Source organism: Tamandua tetradactyla, chromosome 20, assembly GCF_023851605.1.
Source record: "Tamandua tetradactyla isolate mTamTet1 chromosome 20, mTamTet1.pri, whole genome shotgun sequence".
Taxonomy (NCBI): Eukaryota; Metazoa; Chordata; class Mammalia; order Pilosa; family Myrmecophagidae; genus Tamandua; species Tamandua tetradactyla.
In genome coordinates this window covers 11,785,863-11,807,504 of record NC_135346.1, presented here as the reverse complement: position 1 = coordinate 11,807,504, position 21,642 = coordinate 11,785,863, and the positions used below count along the sequence as shown (strand labels likewise).

The 21,642-nt window shown below is 36.6% G+C and overlaps 1 protein-coding gene across 3 annotated transcripts in view; it reads left to right on the top strand.

Annotated features, from left to right (window-relative positions):
- The window catches only part of AFF4 (ALF transcription elongation factor 4), a 174,444-nt gene that overhangs the window by 38,042 nt on the left and 114,760 nt on the right, over nucleotides 1-21,642 (top strand). For 2 of the 3 annotated variants that reach the window (XM_077138429.1, XM_077138427.1), the window contains exons 2-3: nucleotides 19,599-19,685; nucleotides 20,153-20,279. In XM_077138429.1, coding sequence (XP_076994544.1) covers nucleotides 20,157-20,279 — 123 coding nt within the window. In that variant the 5' untranslated portion in view covers nucleotides 19,599-19,685; nucleotides 20,153-20,156. The remainder of the gene's footprint in view (nucleotides 1-19,598; nucleotides 19,686-20,152; nucleotides 20,280-21,642) is intronic. The other variant, XM_077138428.1, reaches the window with a different exon arrangement.

Sequence of the window (21,642 nt, the reverse complement as noted above, 5' to 3'; positions counted from 1 at the left end):
TTAAGTCCTTTGAGTAGATGCTGGGTCGTATGGCAATTCTATATTCAGCTTTTTGAGGAACCGCCAAACTGCCTTCCACAGTGGTTGCACCTTTTGACATTCCCACCAACAGTGGATAAGTGTGCCTCTTTCTCCGCATCCTCTCCAGCACTTGTCATTTTCTGTTTTGTTGATAATGGCCATTCTGGTGGGTGTGAGATGATATCTCATTGTGGTTTTGATTTGCATTTCTCTAATGGCCAGGGACATTGAGCATCTCTTCATGTGCCTTTTGGCCATTTGTATTTCCTCTTCTGATAGGTGTCTGTTCAAGTCTTTTTCCCATTTTGTAATTGGGTTGGCTGTCTTTTTGTTGTTGAGATGACCAATCTCTTTATAAATTCTGGATATTAGACCTTTATCTGATATATCATTTCCAAATATTGTCTCCCATTGTGTAGGCTGTCTTTCTACTTTCTTGATGAAGTTCTTTGATGCACAAAAGTGTTTAATTTTGAGGAGCTCCCATTTATTTATTTCCTTCTTCAGTGTTCTTGCTTTAGGTTTAAGGTCCATAAAACCTCCTCCAGTTGTAAGATCCATAAGATATCTCCCAACATTTTCCTCTAACTGTTTTATGGTCTTAGACCTAATGTTTAGATCTTTGATCCATTTTGAGTTAACTTTTGTATAGGGTGTGAGAGATGGGTCTTCTTTCATTCTTTTGCATATGGATATCCAGTTCTCTAGGCACCATTTATTGAAGAGACTGTTCTGTCCCAGGTGAGTTGGCTTGACTGCCTTATCAAAGATCAAATGTCCATAGATGAGAGGGTCTATATTTGAGCACTCTATTCGATTCCATTGGTCGATATATCTATCTTTATGCCAATACCATGCTGTTTTGACCACTGTGGCTTCATAATATGCCTTAAAGTCCGGCATCGCTAGACCTCCAGCTTCGTTTTTTTTCCTCAAGATGTTTTTAGCAATTTGGGGCACCCTGCCCTTCCAGATAAATTTGCTTATTGGTTTTTCTATTTCTGAAAAATAAGTTGTTGGGATTTTGATTGGTATTGCATTGAATCTGTAAATCAATTTAGGTAGGATTGACATCTTAACTATATTTAGTCTTCCAATCCATGAACACGGTATGCCCTTCCATCTATTTAGGTCTTCTGTGATTTCTTTTAGCAGTTTTTTGTAGTTTTCTTTATATAGGTTTTTTGTCTCTTTAGTTAAATTTATTCCTAGGTATTTTATTCTTTTAGTTGCAATTGTAAATGGGATTCGTTTCTTGATTTCCCCCTCAGCTTGTTCATTACTAGTGCATAGAAATGCTACAGATTTTTGAATGTTGATCTTGTAACCTGCTACTTTGCTGTACTCCTTTATTAGCTCTAGTAGTTTTGTTGTGGATTTTTCCGGGTTTTCGACGTATAGTATCATATCGTCTGCAAACAGTGATAGTTTTACTTCTTCCTTTCCAAATTTGATGCCTTGTATTTCTTTTTCTTGTCTAATTGCTCTGGCTAGAACCTCCAACATAATGTTGAATAATAGTGGTGATAGTGGACATCCTTGTCTTGTTCCTGATCTTAGGGGGAAAGTTTTCAATTTTTCCCCATTGAGGATGATATTAGCTGTGGGTTTTTCATATATTCCCTCTATCATTTTAAGGAAGTTCCCTTGTATTCCTATCTTTTGAAGTGTTTTCAACAGGAAAGGATGTTGAATCTTGTCAAATGCCTTCTCTGCATCAATTGAGATGATCATGTGATTTTTCTGCTTTGATTTGTTGATATGGTGTATTACATTAATTGATTTTCTTATGTTGAAGTATCCTTGCATGCCTGGGATGAATCCTACTTGGTCATGATGTATAATTCTTTTAATGTGTTGTTGGATACGATTTGCTAGAATTTTATTGAGGATTTTTGCATCTATATTCATTAGAGAGATTAGTCTGTAGTTTTCTTTTTTTGTAATATCTTTGCCTGGTTTTGGTATGAGGGTGAGGTTGGCTTCATAGAATGAATTAGGTAGCTTTCCCTCCGCTTCGATTTTTTTGAAGAGTTTGAGGAGAATTGGTACTAATTCTTTCTGGAACGTTTGGTAGAATTCACATGTGAAGCCATCTGGTCCTGGACTTTTCTTTTCAGGAAGATTTTGAATGACTAATTCAATTTCTTTACTTGTGATTGGTTTGTTGAGGTCATCTATGTCTTCTTGAGTCAAAGCTGGTTGTTCATGTCTTTCCAGGAACCCGTCCATTTCATCTAAATTGTTGTATTTATTAGCGTAAAGTTGTTCATAGTATCCTGTTATTACCTCCTTTATTTCTGTGAGGTCAGTAGTTATGTCTCCTCTTCCATTTCTGATCTTATTTATTTGCATCCTCTCTCTTCTTCTTTTTGTCAATCTTGATAAGGGCCCATCAATCTTATTGATTTTCTCATAGAACCAACTTCTGGTCTTATTGATTTTCTTTATTGTTTTCATGTTTTCAATTTCATTTATTTCTGCTCTGATCTTTGTTATTTCTTTCCTTTTGCTTGCTTTGGGATTAGTTTGCGGTTCTTTCTCCAGTTCTTCCAAGTGAACAGTTAATTCCTGCATTTTTGCCTTTTCTTCTTTTCTGATATAGGCATTTAGGGCAATAAATTTCCCTCTTAGCACTGCCTTTGCTGCATCCCATAAGTTTTGATATGTTGTGTTTTCATTTTCATTTGCCTCGAGGTATTTACTAATTTCTCTTGCAATTTCTTCTTTGACCCACTCGTTGTTTAAGAGTGTGTTGTTGAGCCTCCACGTATTTGTGAATTTTCTGGCATTCCGCCTATTATTGATTTCCAACATCATTCCTTTATGGTCCGAGAAAGTGTTGTGTAAGATTTCAATCTTTTTAAATTTGTTAAGACTTGCTTTGTGACCCAGCATATGGTCTATCTTTGAGAATGATCCATGAGCACTTGAGAAAAAGGTGTATCCTGCTGTTGTGGGATTTAATGTCCTATAAATGTCTGTTAAGTCTAGCTCCTTTATAGTAATATTCAGATTCTCTATTTCTTTATTGATCCTCTGTCTAGATGTTCTGTCCATTGATGAGAGTGGGGAATTGAAGTCTCCAACTATTATGGTATTTGTGTCTATTTCCCTTTTCAGTGTTTGCAGTGTATTCCTCACGTATTTTGGGGCATTCTGGTTCGGTGCATAAATATTTATGATTGTTATGTCTTCTTGTTTAATTGTTCCTTTTATTAGTATATAGTGTCCTTCTTTGTCTCTTTTAACTGTTTTACATTTGAAGTCTAACTTGTTGGATATTAGTATAGCCACTCCTGCTCTTTTCTGGTTGTTATTTGCATGAAATATCTTTTCCCAACCTTTCACTTTCAACCTATGTTTATCTTTGGGTCTAAGATGTGTTTCCTGTAGACAGCATATAGAAGGATCCTGTTTTTTAATCCATTCTGCCATTCTATGTCTTTTGATTGGGGAATTCAGTCCATTAACATTTAGTGTATTATTGTTTGAATAATATTTTCCTCTACCATTTTGCCTTTTGTATTATATATATCATATCTGACTTTCCTTCTTTCTACACTCTTCTCCATACCTCTCTTTTCTGTCTTTTCGGTTCTGACTGTAGTGCTCCCTTTAGTATTTCTTGCAGAGCTGGTCTCTTGGTCACAAATTCTCTCAGTGACTTTTTGTCTGAGAATGTTTTAATTTCTCCCTCATTTTTGAAGGACAATTTTGCTGGATATAGGAGTCTTGGTTGGCAGTTTTTCTCTTTTAGTAATTTAAATATATCATCCCACTGTCTTCTAGCCTCCATGGTTTCTGCTGAGAAATCTACACAAAGTCTTATTGGGTTTCCCTTGTATGTGATGGATTGTTTTTCTCTTGCTGCTTTCAAGATCCTCTCTTTCTCTTTGACCTCTGACATTCTAACTAGTAAGTGTCTTGGAGAACGCCTATTTGGGTCTAATCTCTTTGGGGTGCGCTGCACTTCTTGGATCTGTAATTTTAGGTCTTTCATAAGAGTTGGAAAATTTTCAGTGAAAATTTCTTCCATTAGTTTTTCTCCTCCTTTTCCCTTCTCTTCTCCTTCTGGGACACCCACAACACGTATATTTGTGCGCTTCATATTGTCCTTGAGTTCCCTGATACCCTGTTCAAATTTTTCCAATCTTTTCCCGATAGTTTCTGTTTGTTTTTGGAATTCAGATGTTCCATCCTCCAAATCACTAATTCTATCTTCTGTCTCTTTGAATCTATCATTGTAAGTATCCATTGTTTTTTTCTATCTTTTCTACTTTGTCCTTCACTTCCATAAGTTCTGTGATTTGTTTTTTCAGTTTTTCTATTTCTTCTTTATGTTCAGCCCATGTCTTCTTCATGTCCTCCCTGAATTTATCGATTTCGTTTTTGAAGAGGTTTTCCATTTCTGTTCGTATATTCAGCATTAGTTGTCTCAGCTCCTGTATCTCATTTGAACTATTGGTTTGTTCCTTTGACTGGGCCATATTTTCAATTATTTGAGCGTGATCCGTTATCTTCTGTTGGCGTCTGCGCATTTAGACAGATTTCCCTGGGTATTGGATCCAAAAGTTAGGAAGATTTTTCTGTGAAATCTCTGGGTTCTGTTTTTCTTATCCTGCCCAGTAGGTGGCGCTCGTGGCACACGTTTGTCTGCGGGTCCCACCAGTAAAAGGTGCTGTGGGACCTTTAACTTTGGAAAACTCTCGCTGTCCGGGAGGTTCGCTAGCCGAAGCGGCTTGGAAGAGTTCTAGCCGGCCCGGGGACCGAACGCAGGGAGGGTTGCTGGCCGCTGCAGCCCGGGAAAGCGCCCGTCCGAATTTCCTAGTCGGCCCGGGCGACAAGCGTGGCGGGAGGGCGCCAGCGGCAGCGGCCCGCCCGGGAGAGTGCATTTTCCCGGGGAGTCACGGGTTTGGAAGGGGCCTCCCCCACCCGTCACCGTTCTCCCCGGCCTGGGGATTTCCGATCCAATTCTCTCAGTTGGTCCAGGGGGCCACGCCTGGTGTGGCCACCAGCCGCCGCGGTTTCAGGGGACCGCCTCTCCAATTCTCCCAGCCAGCCCGGGAAGGGGGAAGGGAGTTACTCTGGCCCGGGAAGGGGGAAGGGAGCGCCACCCGTGCGCCTCGGCGATCTCACCCAAGCGGCTTCTCTCAGCCAGCCAGCTGTTCCAGGATGGGGTACGCTGTCTTTTTTATCTCTGTTGCGGCTTTGGGCGCTGTTCTGTATGGTTTCTACTCCCCTAGTAGCTGTCCTGGAGAAGAAACTAAGATCCGCGCGTCTTACTAAGCCGCCATCTTCTCCGGAAGTCACTGCATATTGATTTTAATGTGCTAATCATGTAAGTGAGCTTCTTGACAATCTTCCATAGCAGAAGGGACTTTGTAAATGTGATTAAGCTGAGAATCTTCAAATGGAAGAGATTATCCTGGATTATCCTGGATATGTAACCACAAGGCTTCCTAAGGAAAAATGGAGGCAGAGAGTCAAAGATGTGAGGACGAAAGCAGAGCTCCATATGAATTTTAAGATCAGTTTGTCTTTTTGCAGAGAAGCCAATTAACTTTTTGGTAGGATTGCATTGACTCTGTAGCTCAATTTAGGTAGTATTACCATCCTAACAATAGTATGGCTTCCAGTCTATGAACATGGGATGTCCTTTCATTTATATAGGCCTTTTTTTAAATTACTATCAACACTATTTGTATGGTTTCCCTTGTATAGGTTGTATACTTCTTATGTTAAATTTATTCCTAAGTATTCTATTGCTTTTAATGCTGTTGAAAATGGAATTGTTTCTTTAATATCAGTTTTGGTTTGTTTCTTCCTACTATATAGAAATCAGTTGATTTTTGTATATTGGCCTTGTAATTTACAATCTTGCTGAACTTGTTTATTTGTCCTAATGTTTCTTAAGGGATTCTTTGGAATTTTGTACATACAAAATCATCATTTTACTTCTTTCTTTCTAATCTGGATGGCCTTTATTTCTTTTCCTTCCCTAATTGCCCTCAGTAGAACTTCAGAACAATGTTGAATAGCAGTGGTAACACAGATGTCTTTGTCTAATAAAAATTTTTTTTAAAGTATAAAAAAAGCAGATATGATTGTCTTGTTCATGATCTTCTAGGGAAACCATTCAGTCTTTAAATACATAGCTTTCTTACAGATGTTTTTTGTCAGGTTGAAGAGGAGGTTTCCTTCAATTCCTAGTTTGTTAATGTGTTTATTTTTCAATCAAGAAGGGATGTTCAAGATTCTCAGATGCTTTTCTGTGTCTATTGAGATGATCACGTGTTCTTTGTCCTTTATTCTGTTGCTATGGTTTATTACATTAATTGCTGTTTTGAATGTTAAACTAACCTTGCATTCCTGGGATACGTCTCACTTGGTCATGATATATTATTCTTTTTATGTATTGCTGGATTCTGTTTGTTAGTATTTTATTGAGGCCTTTTGCTTTTGAATTCATTAGTGATACTGATCTGTAGTTTTCTTATAGTGTCTGTCTGGTTTTGGTATCAGATTGATACTGGCTGCATGAGTTTGGAAAGTGTTCCCTCCTCACTGGTTTTTTTTTGGGAAAGTTTGTGAAGGATTGATATTGAATCTAAACATTTGGTAGAATTCCCTATTGAAATTTTTTGGTCCTAGGCTTTTCTTTGGTGGAAATTTTTTTTAAATTGTTATTATCAGTTTAATCTCTTTACTTGTTATAGGTCTGTTCTGACTTTCTTCTTTGAGGGTTAGTTGAGAGTGTTATCAATTGATATCTTTCTAGGAATTTTTTTCCATTTCTCCTAGTTTATGTAATTTGTTGGCCTACTTATTTTCTTAGCTAAGTAGAAACTCTTATAATCCTTTTTATTGTTGTAAGTTTGGTAGTAATGTACCCTCTTTCATTCCTGATTTTAGTAATTTGAGTCTTCTCTATTTTTTCTTTGGTCAGTCTAGCTAAATAAAGGTTTGCCAATTTTCTTGGTCTTTTCAAAGAAATAGCTTGATTTTGTTGATTTTCTCTATCAATTTTCTTGTCGGTTTTATTTCCACTCTAATATTTAGTATTTCCTTTCTTCTGCTTGCTTTAGCTTTAGTTGGCTCTTCTTTTTCTATTTTTTAAGGTAGAGTGTTAGATTATTGATTTACAGTCTCTATAGTCTTTTTAAATATTGGCATTTACATCTATAAATTTTTTCTAAGTGCTACTCTAACTACATCTCGTAAGTTTTCATGTTGTATTCTCATTTTCATTCATCTCAAAGTATTTCCTAATTCTCTTTGTAATTTTTTGTTTGGACTATTGTTTATTTAGGAATGTGTTGTTCAGTAATTCTACATAATTGTGCATTTCCTCCTATTGCTTCTCGTCTTTTTTATAGTTTCATTCCACTGTAGCCAGAGAACATATTTTGTATGATTTCAGCCCTTTTAAATTTATTAAGACTTGTTTTATGGGCAAACATACTGTCTGTTGTGAAGAGTGTTCTGTGTATATTCTGGTATATCCTGTTGTTGAGTGGAGTGTTCTATAGGTATCTTTTAGATGTAGTACTTTATAGTGTTGTTCAGAATCAATGCATTAAATCTCTTGAATAACACCAGATTATTTTAATGACTTAAAACTTCAGTTATTTCTGTTAGTGAAACATAGTTTAAGCAGAAGGTTATTAGCCTTCTGGGGTACAGTGATCTGAAGCCCATCAGTAAGGTCATTAGTATAAAGAAAGAATTGACAAATAATAGTAATCTGGGATCTTCTCAAGTTAATAATATTCCTTTATCTTTTCTTTTAAACAGCTTTATTGAGGTACAATTTACATTTCATGAAATTCAACCCATTTTAAGTTTACAATTCAGTGATTTTTGTCAGTTTACAGAGTTGCGAAGCCATCACTACATTCTAATTGTGGAACATTTCTGTAACCCAAAAACGATCTCTTGTATCCATTTGCACTCACCCTTTCTTCTTTTACCCCCCCTGTTCTTGTATAGTGTTATATGTTCAGTAACTTCTTTCATTTGATCTTCATCATCAGATTAAGTATTGTAGACATTTTATAAAAGATAAACCTGTGGGTTAAAGGACTTACCTAACTATGTAGTGTTACTAGTATATTAGATAATGACAACTAAATGACAACACCTCATTTGCTTATAGTTCAGTTGAAGTTTGGACAGTATTTTATTTTTTTTTTTTAAGAATTTTTTATTAATTAAAAAAATTACAAGAAAGAAACACAAACATCCTTAATATGTGCTCATTCCATTCTACATATATAATCAGTAATTCACAATATCATCACATAGTTGCATATTCATCATCATGATAATTTCTTAGAACATTTTCATCAATTCAGAAAAAGAAATAAAAAGACAACAGAAAAATAAAACAAAAATAGAAAAAGAAAAAAAGAATTTTACATACCATACTCCTTACCCCTCACTTTCATTGATCAGTAGCATTTCAAACTGAATTTATTTTAACATTTGTTCCCCCTATTATTTATTTTTATTCCATATATTCTACTCGTCTGTTGACAAGGTAGATGAAAGGAACATCAGACACAAGATTTTCACAATCACACAGTCACATTGTGAAAGCTATATCATTATACTATCATCATCAAGAAACATGGCTACTGGAACACAGCTCTACATTTTCAGACAGTTCCCTCCAGCCTCTCCATTACATCTTGGATAACAAGGTGATATCTACTTAATACGTAAGAATAACCTCCAGGATAACCTCTCGACTCTGTTTGGAATCTCTCAGCCATTGACATTTTGTCTCATTTCACTCTTCCCCTTTTGGTTGAGAAGGTTTTCTCAATCCCTTGATGCTGAGTCTCAGCTCATTCTAGAGTTTTTCTCAATCCCTTGATGCCGAGTCTCAGCTCATTCTGGGATTTCTGTCCCACGTTGCCAGGAAGGTCCACACCCCTGGGATTCATGTCCCACCCAAACTCAATTTTTAAAAAAGAGAGATAATCCACATGAACATAAAAAGTACATGTCTTGGGTGTTCTAGCTGAAGAGTTTTGACAATTGTCCCCACCTGTGGTGGCTTGAAGCTCTGTGTACCCAAGAAAAGCATCCTCCTTAAATTGAATCCATTGCTGTGGGTATGGACCCATTGTAAGGAGGACCTGTGGCCCACCTCCGACAGGATGGGTTTTAATCCTCTTACTGGAGACCTTTATGAATGGAATGAATACAGAGAGAAAACATCCACATAAGCAAGATGAAAGCAAGGAAACCCGGAAGAGAATGGAGAGACCCGCAGATGCCACCATGAGCCTTGCCATGCATCAGAGAAGTCCAGGATTGTGGCATCTGGTCTTCGAGAAGAAAGCCTTGTCTCAATGATGCCTGAATTTGGACAGTCTAACAACCTCAAACAGTAAGCTGATAAATCCCCATTGTTTAAAGCCAACCCATTTCATGGTGTTTGTTTTGAGCAGCCTGGGAAACAAAAACAACCATGGAAACACCACCCAAAACAAGATATGGAACATTTCCATCACAACAGAAACCTGTACCACGGCCCCTCTGCAGAGAACTCAAACCCTCCAAAGGCAGCCATTCTCTGACTTTTATCACGTAGATAAGTCATACCTGTTCTTGGACTTCACGTGAATGGAATCATATGGAACGTATTTTTTGTGTGATGGTTTGGCTTCTTTGGCTCAAAATAATGATTTTGAGATTCACTCACATGGTTGTTTGTATCAGATGTCCATTCTTTTTTATTGTTTGTATCTGATTGTTAGAATATATCACAATTTATCCATTCTTATACTGATAGATTTTATTAGCACTTATGATTTTAGGCAATTAATCCTGCATAGTGATTTAAAAACCTGGTCACCATGTATTTGTGAAAACCTTGTGACTGATACTCCTTTATGCCAGCATATGGACAGCTGAGTAGGAAAATAAAGACGATAAATAATAGGAGGGATACGGGGTGTGGGGTGTTCGAGTGTTCTTTTTTATTTTTATACTTTTTTAAAATTTTATTAATTAAAAAAAATTACAAGAAACAAACATTCCCAACACATACACTCAGCAATTCACAATATCATCACATAGTGCGTATTCATCATCATGATCATTTCCCAGAACATTAGCATCGATTCAGAAAAAGAAATAAAAAGACAACAGAAAAATAAAACAAACAGAAAAAAAAATTTTACAGGCCATACCCCTTACTGATCCCTTTCATTGATCATTAGCATTTCAAACTAAACCTATTTTAACATTTGTTCCCCCTATTATTTATTTTTATTCCATATGTTCCTCTCATCTGTTGACAAAGTAGATAAAAGGAGCATCAGACACAAGGTTTTCACAATCACACAGGCACATTGTGAAAGCTATATCATTATATAATCATCATCAAGAAACATGGCTACTGGAACACAGCTCCACATTTTCAGGCAGTTCCCTCCAGCCTCTTCATTACATCTTGGATAACAAGGTGATATCTACTTAATGCATAAGAATAACCTCCAGGATAATCTTTCCACTCTGTTTGGAATCTCTCAGCCATTGACACTTTGTCTCATTTCACTCTTCCCCCTTTTCGTCGAGAAGGTTTTCTCAATCCCTTGATGCTGGGTCTCAGCTCATTCTAGTGTTTTTCTCAATCCCTTGATGCTGAATCTCAGCGCATTCTGGGATTTCTGTCCCACGCTGCCAGGAAGATCCACATCCCTGGTAGTCATGTCCCACTTAGACAGGGGGAGGATGGTGAGTCTGCTTGCTGTGTTGGCTGGAGAGAGAGGCCACATCTGAGCAACAGAAGAGATTCACTTGGGGGTGACTCTTAGGCTTAATTTTAAGTAGGCTTGACCTATCCCCTGTGGGGTTAAGTTTCATATGAACAAACCCCAAGACTGGGGGCTCAGCCTATAGCTTTGGTTGTCCACACTGCTTGTGAGAATATCAAGAATTCAACTTGGGGAGGCTGAGATTTCCCCCATTCTCACCATTCCCCAAAGGGGACTTTGCAAATACTTTTCCACTCACTGATCAAATCACTCTGGGATTCATCAGGGCATCACCTGGACAAACCAACAAAATCTCATGTCCTATACAAAGTTCAGTGTACTTGAGGTGTTCAATCAACTATCTCATAAGTTATATTAGGAGATGCACTAGTCAAAGTATAGATTTGTACCAAATAAACATTTTTTGCTTTAGTCTCACACATTAGTTGAAATTTTAAAATATTAAGTACCATATATTTTCAGCACACTGCAGTAATGACATTCCTTTGTTCTTTCTCATGCAAAAACATTTTTAAAATTTGTACATTTAGTCACTATCATTATACACTCTAGGCATTCCTAGATTACACCATCTCAATCTTTATCATCTATCTTTCTTTGTGATTTCATTTATGCCCCAGCCCTCCTCCCTCTATCATTGTCATATGCAGCTTCATTCAGTGTTTTAACATAATTGTATTACAGTTAGGTAATATTGTGCTGTCCATTTCTGAGTTTTTATATTCAGTCCTGTTGCACAATCTGTATCCCTTCAGCTCTGATTACCCAATATCTTACCCTATTTCTATCTCCTGATGGTCTCTGTTACCAAGGAAATATTCCAAGGTTATTCACTAATATCAGTTCATATCAGTGAGATCATACAGTATTTGTCCTTTTGTTTCTGGCTAATCACACTCAGCATAATGTCCTTAAGGTCCATTCATGTTGTTACATACTTCATAACTTTATTCTGTCTTACAGCTGCATAATATTTCATCTTATGTAAATGTCACAGTTTGTTTAGCCAACTGTCTGTTGATGGACATTTTGGCTGTTTCCATCTCTTGGTAATTGTTAATAGTGCTGCTATAAACATTGGTGTGTGAATGTCCATTTGTGTCCTTGGCCTCGTGTCCTTTGAGTAGAGACAGCATATAGATGGGTCCTGCTTTTTAATCCGTTCTGCCAGACTATGTCTTTTGATTGGAGAGTTTAATCCATTAACATTCAGTGTTACTACTGCATGGATAGTACTTTCTTCTACTATTTTGTCTTCTGGATTTTATATGTCATATCTAATTTTCCTTCTTTTTACCTTTACTCATAGTCTTCCTTTCTACACTCTTCTCCACACCTCTCTCTTCTGTCTTCGTATCTGTCTCTAGTGTTCCCTTTAGTATTTTTTGCAGAGCTTGTCTCTTGGTTACAAATTCACTCAGTGATTTTTTGTCTGAAAATGTTTTAATTTCTCCCTCATTTTTTGAAGGACAGTTTTGCTGGATATAGAATTCTTGGTTGGCAGTTTTTCTCTTTTAATAATTTAAATATATTATCCCACTGTCTTCTCGCCTCCATGGTTTCTGCTGAGAGATCTGTGCATAGTCTTATTGGGCTTCCCTTTTATGTGATGGATTGCTTTTTTCTTGCTGCTTTCAAGATCCTCTCTTTCTCTTTGACCTCTGACATTCTGATTATTAAATGTCTTGGAGTATGTCTATTTGAATCTATTCTCTTTGGGGTACGCTGCACTTCTTGGATCTGTAATTTTAAGTCTTTCATAAGAGTTGGGAAATTTTCAGTGATCATTTCCTCCATTAGTTTTTCTCCTCCTTTTCCCTTCTCTTCTCCTTCTGGGACACCCACAACACGTATATTTGTGCGCTTCATATTGTCTTTCAATTCCCTGAGTCCCTGCTCGTATTTTTCCATTCTTTTTCCTATAGTTTCTGTTTCTTGTCGGATTTCAGATGTTCCGTCCTCCAGTTCAGAAATCCTATGTTCTGTCTCTCAAAATTTACCATTGTAGGTTTCCATTGTTTTTTTCATCTCTTCTACTGTGTCTTTCATTCCCATAAGTTCTGTGATTTGCTTTTTCAGACTTTCAGTTTCTTCTTTTTGTTCTTTCCTTGCCTTCTTTATATCCTCCCTCAGTTCATTGATTTGGTTTTTGATGAGGCTTTCCATGTCTGTTCATACATTCTGAATTAATTGTTTCAGCTCCTGTATGTCATTTGAATTGTTGGTTTGTTCCTTTGACTGAGCCATATCTTCAATTTTCCTAGTGTAATTTATTTTTTTGCTGGCGTCTAGGCATTTAATTACCTTAATTAGTTTATTCTGGAGATTGCTTTCCCTTCTTTTATCTGGGGTTTTCTTGCTGGATGAATTTGTTGTCTGTCTGTTCTTTGACATTCCGTTCAGCTTTATGTGGACCTTTAGCTTAAGTTTTTTTTTACCAGAGGACAATTTTTCAGTTCTTGTTTTCTTGTTTCTTACCCTGCTTGTGTGGTGCCTTTCCCCCACACACCCTTAGGAGGGTCTACTTAGATATTATAGACCCCAGCCAGATTTTCCCAGACCAAACTGGCCTCCTATCAGGAGGAAAGAGTCACCTGTGTCAGTTTTCCCTGAGGGTGAGACCCAGCAGGTTGAAAGACTTTCCTGTGAAGTCTCTGGACTCTGTTTTTCTTTATCCTGCCCAGTATGTGGCGCTTGTCTGACGCATCATAAGATGATGCGGTACCTTTAACTTTGGCAGACTCTCCCTGCTGGGGGCATGGTGGAGACAGAGGAGAGGTTGTAGGCTGGTTTTAATGGCTTCAAATTACTAAGCCCTGGTGTCTGAATTCCTTGATGGATGGATTCCACCTGGGTGGGTCTTCACCCCTCCCCTGGGGAAGGCATAAGCTCTAGATAAGCCCCAAAAGAGCTCACTTCTGCCTATGCCTGGGGCAGTTGCAGCCTGAAAAGTCCTGCTCCTGTTTCCAGAGGCAGTCAAGCCTTTGTAGATACACAGCCACAAAAACCTCTGTTTCCTTCTTTTTTTCCCCCCCCTTTTTCTGTCAGTCCTGCCCCCTTGGTGCTGGGGCAAAAATGAGCAACCTCCGCTTTGATCAGGTTCACCTAAGCTGGGGGCCTATTTTTAGTAGTCAGAATTTGTTAATTAGTTCCACAATTGGCATTTGATTGTGCCCAGTCCCTGCTGCTGGTAAAGTCCTTTCCTTTCCTCTCTGGGAAGCGGCCTGTGGGGGAGGGATGCTGGCTGCCGCAGCTTTGGGAACTCACGGTTCTGGGGGGTGCTCACAGCCGGTCCAGCTGGTCCAGACTGGGGTATACTGTGTGTCTGGTAACTGTCGTGGCTCTGGGAGCTGTTCTGTACTGTTTCTGGTTATTTAGTAGTTGTTCTGGAGGATGAACTAAAATGTGCACGTTGTTAAGCCACCATCTTGACCCGGAAGTCCCTGGACAGTATTTTAATTTGTTAGGCGATTTAAGAAGTTAATTAGGAAGGAATTACCTCTGTTAATTTTTGGTCACTAGACAGTTTATACAAGGATACCTCTGCATCAAAATAATGCAGATCATCAAATGGTCCCTGCTTAGTCTAAGCCAACTAAATCATCTACAGTTTGAGAAGCTGTTTAATGGGAGATAAAGAATCAACTTGAAAATTAGTACTTTAGCCTCTCTGATATTTATTATATAGGAATAGGGGAACACATTCATCCAACACATAGTTATTATATGTATATCGTATGCTCTGGGCTATTCCTCTGCTTTTCTAAGATTATATTTTTTACCTCACTGTCATTTCTTCCCTTTTCTTCCTAAGAGGTCTTAAGCATCTTGAGAGAGCTACAAAGGGCTGAGAAGTAGCCTTTTCTTAATTTGTCCAGTTCCTCTACAAATGTAGTTTCACTTTGATGGAATTGCTAGCAGTGGCTGGATTATGAGTAGTGGAGGTTACGTACCAAAACCAGCCATTTTTTTCCTTTAATACCCCAATTGCTTTTGTCCATATTTAGATCCACTTTGGCCTCTTTGGACACTAGATAATTAGAAAATAAAAATATAGATAATATGTTGTAGTATAGACATTTAGTTTATTTATGCAGATTAATTATGTTTATACAGGAACAAAGAATGGAAAACTCTCTAGGAGGCTGAACAGATGTAGATCAAGGTGATAGGAAAGAAGGCAGATAGAAACAAATCAAGAGATTCAGAGAGAATATGACAGATCTGAACAACTGCAATGAGGTTTCTGTCTTATTATGCAAAGATTGAAGAGAATTCAGTCATGACCTGGGGGCGGAAATTGGGAGTGGGTGTAGAAGAAAGAGCGGAAGATTTGAAGAGGTGATCAGTAGAATTAGGATCCAAGTTTAATATACGATTTAATCTGGTCCTTAAATTCCTTAGTTAAAATAGATGACAGGTTGGGAAAACACAATTATTACATAACCCAAATACTATGACCTTTTTTAGAAAAATGAACAACAGGTATGAAAAGCCATTTCACAGAAGAACAGGGATGGCCTATTGAAAAATATATCCAATCTGATGAATTATAAAGAAATTCAGTAGAATGAAATTGACTGTAAACTCTGTAAGGTTATGAACCATTAGTGTGTCATTCTCCATTTTATTCCTAGCTCATAGCATAGTACCTGGCAATTGTAGATGATTTTTAGCTGATAACATCACCAGTCTCCTTTTGGGCTCCTATTCCACCACTTCTAGTCCACTGAGCTGACTTCCTCTTGGTCACCTCGGCTGCGGAGAGAACACATGCTGGGTACTGCGGGTGGTGGCTTGCTGAGAGACTTTGCAAAGCTGGGCTACTGGCCGTTGCTGCTCATCCCATCACCTGAACTGCTAGGATCTGCTGTAGCAAGTTTTATTATCTGATATGGCAATTTTTTCTTCTCTCCCTTGTGCCTAGCGTATAGTGGATGCTCAATGCATATTTATTAAGTTAATCAGTACACATAATTAATTATAAATAATAAATCTTGCTTCAGGTAAATTTGGAATGCCTGTTTATGCCTTAGGGAAAAACTGCACTTGGGCATGTAAGATGGTATCCCTTCCTAGTCAAGCATGATGTTGCAGTGTAACTTTCTTGATGTAATTAATAATGACCCAGAGTTGAGAATTGGATGATCAGTGTGAATTTAGAAGGAGGAGGAGGAGGAGTTCCTTAGACATAAGATAAATAGTCTAGGCCCTAGGAAAGGGACAGTTTGATAGTAAATCCCTGGGCTGAAAAGTATTGAAAAACATTTGCAGTACTTTCTTAAGTCAACTTTATCACTGTCTTCCTCCCATCTTTTATTTAGAAAAATTTCTAGCCCACAATTGAAGTATAGTGGATGCCCCATGTACCCTTTATCCAGATATACCATTTAACATTTTACCCTCATTACTTCCCTCTCTCTCTCTCCATATATGTATTTGGATAAGTACAGAACCATTTGAGAGTTGCAGACAGGATGACATTTTACCCCTGTATACTTCAGTATGTGTCTCGTAAGAATCAAGGACATTCCCCTTCATAACCACATACAGTTGAGAAACTTAACATTTATATGACTTATCTGAAATACAAATTCAAATCTCTCCAAGTTTCTCAATAATGGCTGTCACTCCCTCCCAACCCCCCATCCAGGATCTGAGAAGTGAGGGTCATGTCTTGCATTTAGTTATTTTGTGTCCTTGAATGTAGAACTAATCCCCAGACTTTTTTTTTTTTTTTTTTGGTGTTTCATGATATGAACATTTTTGAAGAGTCTAGGCCAGTTTTGCAGAATTTTTCTCAATTGAGGTTTGCTTACTTGAGATTAGAGTCAGGTTAAATGTTTTTAGCTGGAAAATATGTGGTGATATGTCTTCGGCACATCATTTCAGGCAGCACAGGAGTCATTTCAGGCAGCACAGGAGTTCATTAAATTTCTCCATTGTAATGATTTTTCTTTATAATTAATAAGTAGTCTTTGGGGCACTACTTTGAGAAAAGTATTCCATTCTCCCCAAATTTTCACCCAATGGTTTTAGCAGCCATTGATGATTCTTGTCTGAATTACTACTTTAATGGCTGCAACAAGATTTTCTAATTCTTTTTTTTTTCTTTTTTTTATTTTTTGCATGTGCAGACACTGGGAATCGAACCCAGGTCTCTGACATGGCAGGCGAGAACTCTTGCCTGCTGAGCCATTGTGACCCGCCCCCTAATTCTTTTATTTCTTTTACATTCTTCTGTGAAGAAGGTTGTTTCCTCCCAACTTTATTTATCTTATTTATTTATTTTTATCATTATTGACTCAGATTCTTTTTTCCCCCCATTAGGTTATATTCCATTCTTGTCATTATTTGTTTTGATGCTCAGATTTTTCTAAATTTGACCAGTGAGCCCCTCAGACTGGTTCCCGTGTCGCGCTGATAATTTTCTTACTGTTGTAAACAAGGTGTTTTAGGCTCACTTTGTGCATTCCTGTACTGAAGCTCTGGTATCAGCTATTTCTCTTAAAGTTATGGTTTTAGTGGGTAATGATAGTAGAAATCAAAATCTGGATACTGGGTGTGCCCCTTTCTACAGGGGTGTCTTTGCTCCTAGACTCTTTTTTCCTTTTTTTTTTGGTATGCTGTGTGGTGGGAGATCACCTTTCATTCTTTTCCATGTGCATATACTGTTCTCACAGCCTCATTTGTTGATTTTTTTTTTTGTTTTTTTTTTTTTGAGTACAGAGGCCAGGAATCAAGCTTGGGATTCCCACATGGCAAGCGAGAATTCAACTACCCATGTCCACTCTCCTAGATTCTTTCATACCTAAACATGAATTCATAGTAATATTTCTAATTCCTAACCTCTGAAGGGTCTTCTCTTTAGTCTCTTCTATATTTGCATCTCTCTTCTGCAATAAGATCCCAGGTTCCCAAAACATCTCGGTGTATTTACTCATTTGCTTAATATTATGCAGAAAAACGTTTAGAAATTGCTATACCTTACCACTATGAATAGCAAACCTTAGAAGTTTTAAGATTTCTTTGTAGTTCTTTTTGTCCTTAGAATATTGTTTATAATTAATTGTAACAATTTAATGTAAGTACTTGAATAGATACTTACAACTTAAAATGTATCTTAAGTAATTGAAAATTTCAGGTGGAAAATTGTGATGTAACAGTTAATTTTAACTGAATCAGTTTCAGCACAATACTTGTACATATCTTTAGGGATATGCTATAAAATAATTTTTGCCTTTACAACAAAGTAAGTCAGATTGACTTATAGTAAAATTTCATTTTGGTTTTTGTAGAGTAAAAATTACTGGAATTATTCCTTTTGAGGCAAAGTTATTTTTTCTTAGGTAGATATAATTGATTTTTGAAGACACAAGAAAGTAGAACTTAATAAATTTTGTGTGAAAATGAGAGAGATTAGAAAAAAATTAGAGGAAGGAGCTACAACTGGGATATTGGTTCTTTCAAATGAATCAGTTAATGTTGCTTTGAGCTTCCTGGCAGTTTTATTTAAAAAGGGAATATTCAGTTGAACTGGATTTCATTTTTTCAGAAAAGAAAATAAGATTTCTTTGGTATTGGATTATAGAAGGAATTTTATTGTGGGAATTTTCAACAACTTTATCTGTATTTACAAGTGTTTTTTAGTTATTTTAGTGCTGTTGAATGTGTAAAATTAAGTCATACTTTAAAAAGGCATTTCTGTTGTTTTCTGATCTTACAGGAGTTCATTTTAGGAAATTGGTAATAATATGCCCCTTAGACTCTCTCAGGTACAGATTTTTATTTTGTGAGCACCATAGCTCTAGTGGTCTGTTTGAAATTTGATTTTTTAGTGATATACAGTTATTCGTTGGTTGGAGTGTGCTTGAGGGTTCTTTATTTTATTCTCTGACCACCTAAGTATAGATGTATTATTTTATTCATTAAAGCAAGTTTCAAAAAAATTTTTTGTGCTTCTATATGTTGCGAGCTAATTAGAGAGACCAGAGAAAGCACAAATTATTTTCATGCCTTGCAGTAGCTTATATACTTGTCAAAGGTTATTTGAAATGTGTACAAATAAGAAAAACTTAAATATACATTTGGGATATTTCTCTTAGAATAGTTTTTTCAAACATTAGATTGCTGTATATACATACTAAATTATGCAAAGCAGGAAGTTTTATCTTTGGACGTACTTTCACTGTTCTCACCACTCATACGAGTCTTCAATAGTATACTGATTTGCTCCCTGTTCTAATTTTACAATAATAATTTGCCCACATCTTGGTTAACTTTAACTTTTTTTTTCAATTAGATTTAGCTTATGAATCATAAGGCTTAAAATGTTCCAAAGGTATAACCCTTCTTTTTTTTTTTTTTTTTTCCCCTTTCTGGCCTTCAATGGAGCTTTTTTTTTTTTTTTTTTTTTAAATCAAAACCAAACAAGGACTGATAGTTTAATTTATCTCCAGGAATGGGTGCCTCTGGCAACCTCTTGTCCTAGAGTTTGACAATCTTCATTATTATTGTCCGTTTAACCAAAAATTTCTACTCCTACAAATAAGCTATTTCCCTTGGTTTGTTCCTACTGAAAATAGAACCTATTGTCATGATTATAGAAATGGCACTCATTTTTTACTCCCATCCCAAAAGACTTTTTCTTTTTCAATCTAATTTTAACTACTGTTACTAACCCAAGTCAATTTTAGGTACTATTGTTGAAAACCTCAGTTTTGCCATTTATTGAGGTGTTATTTGAAATATTAATATATTTAGAGCAGAAATGTCGTTTTTTAGGGAATCTAGAGCAACAACAAAGCTGAGGTCAAACTGCCATAAGGATGGACACCAAGGAAGCTGTGTTTGGGACAAAAAGAAATCAAGGTAGATGTAAAGTAGAGAAAAGCACTGGACCCTGGGAGGGAGGGGGTGGTAGGTGGGAGTGGGTTGTATCACCTCTAATGGTAAAGAAATAGTTAGATTCTGAAGAGGAAGCTGGGTCAGACTTGTAGGAAGTAATGAGGATTTGGGTTTAAGTAGTATTTTCCCTCTGTACAATTTTAGCTGACTTTTAGCTAGCAGAGTACTTTAAAAATTGATATGGCTAAGTATTTTAATGGGGGTGGGTCCTAATATTTTGAGTTAGTATTTCCTTTCTGAATAGTTGTGGAAGAACTATTGGTATTAATTGATTAAACCATTGCCAAAACCCAACTTCAGTACTAATGCCTGTTATTACTTGGCAGTCAAAAGGGGATCTCCGATTGAAGCCTTAAACTGACCAAATCAGTACAGAAAATTTAATTTTTCCTTTTCTTTTTGTGACGTAACAATTGTGTTTCATTTCATAGCAACATGAACCGTGAAGACCGGAATGTGCTGCGTATGAAAGAACGGGAAAGGCGGAATCAGGAAATTCAGCAGGGCGAAGACGCCTTCCCACCTAGCTCTCCTCTCTTTGCTGAGCCATACAAAGTTGTAAGTTGTCCTTTTTTGACTGTTTTCCCCAGTAAAACAATATTTTTTTGTTTTTAGAATATTTTAAACTTGATTTTTTATATTAGAAGAGAATTATGTATTGTCATTTAATAGTTTTCCGTTCCTTGAAATAGGATGTACTTTTTTTAAGATTAACTTTTCATTGGAGAGTATACAAATTAAGTATTACAGCTGTGCAGGTTTTCACAACATGAATACACTCATGTAATTAGTACCTAGCTCAAGAATTAGAACATTACCGGTACTCTAGAATTTCTTTTCAAGCCCTCTCCCATTGCTACCTGGTACTTTTTTTCTTTTCTTTATTTTTAATTTTTAATTGTATTTTGCTAGCCTGTCTCTTAAAATGTGGTCTGAATTGGCTCACACATTCAGCTCTATATTTCTGGCACTGTCACTAAGCCTAGACAGACATTTCACGTTTCTTAGCCATGAATAAATTAAATTTTTATGCATCGGTATCTGTCATCTGCTGCTTCTGAGGTGCTCTTTGGGTATAAAATCAGTAAGAGATGAATATATTTTATGAATACTTTTGTTTCTCCCTATTTCTTGCCACTTGGCTACTTAGTTTATTAAATTTTACTGAGTATTAGTATGTCTGAATAAATGTGTCTTCAGTATCAGTCTGGCTCTTTTTCTGTTATCATAGGCTAAATTTTCTGATTTTCCTTTTAATGTATTTCTGCCTAATCAACAGTATCAGATTTATATTAAAATATATGCCCCAAAAAAACAAAACCGTATGGCAAAGGTGTTCAATAAATTGAACAAGTTGCTATTTTTATTATTACTAGTTTATTTGATTTGGATTTATATAGAATACTGAATATGGTACCATTTCTGATGACATTAATGTAGTGGCCATCATGTCTCGCCAATATTTGGTTTGGTTTGGATTTCATTTGAACAGTTTTCCTTACTTTTAAAGGCTTATATAGTAGCAGTGACACTATGTATAACAACAGTAATAATCATCATTATTGGCTTATGAGATTGAGAGCATTAGACCTTCTTTTCTGATGAAATATTATAGTGTGACATATTCTAGGTTTTTACCCCTATACCATTTGATGTTTTATAGAAATTATTTATGAGATTTATAAAAGCCATTTATTTGGAGCTTTTAAGGATTTTCCAATTTAAAGTAATCATACGGTCATGATCATTTCTGTGAGTGTAACACAACATCTGTATTAGAGATTTAAAAAGACTTGTTGAAAAAAAACAAGAGTTTTGTCCAGAATCTTCTGGATCCTGCCATTTATTTTGTAATTGCGCTAATAAATTGGATTTGATTCTGATCTTGTTATTCTTTGTAAATGGCAGCATATTTACTCTT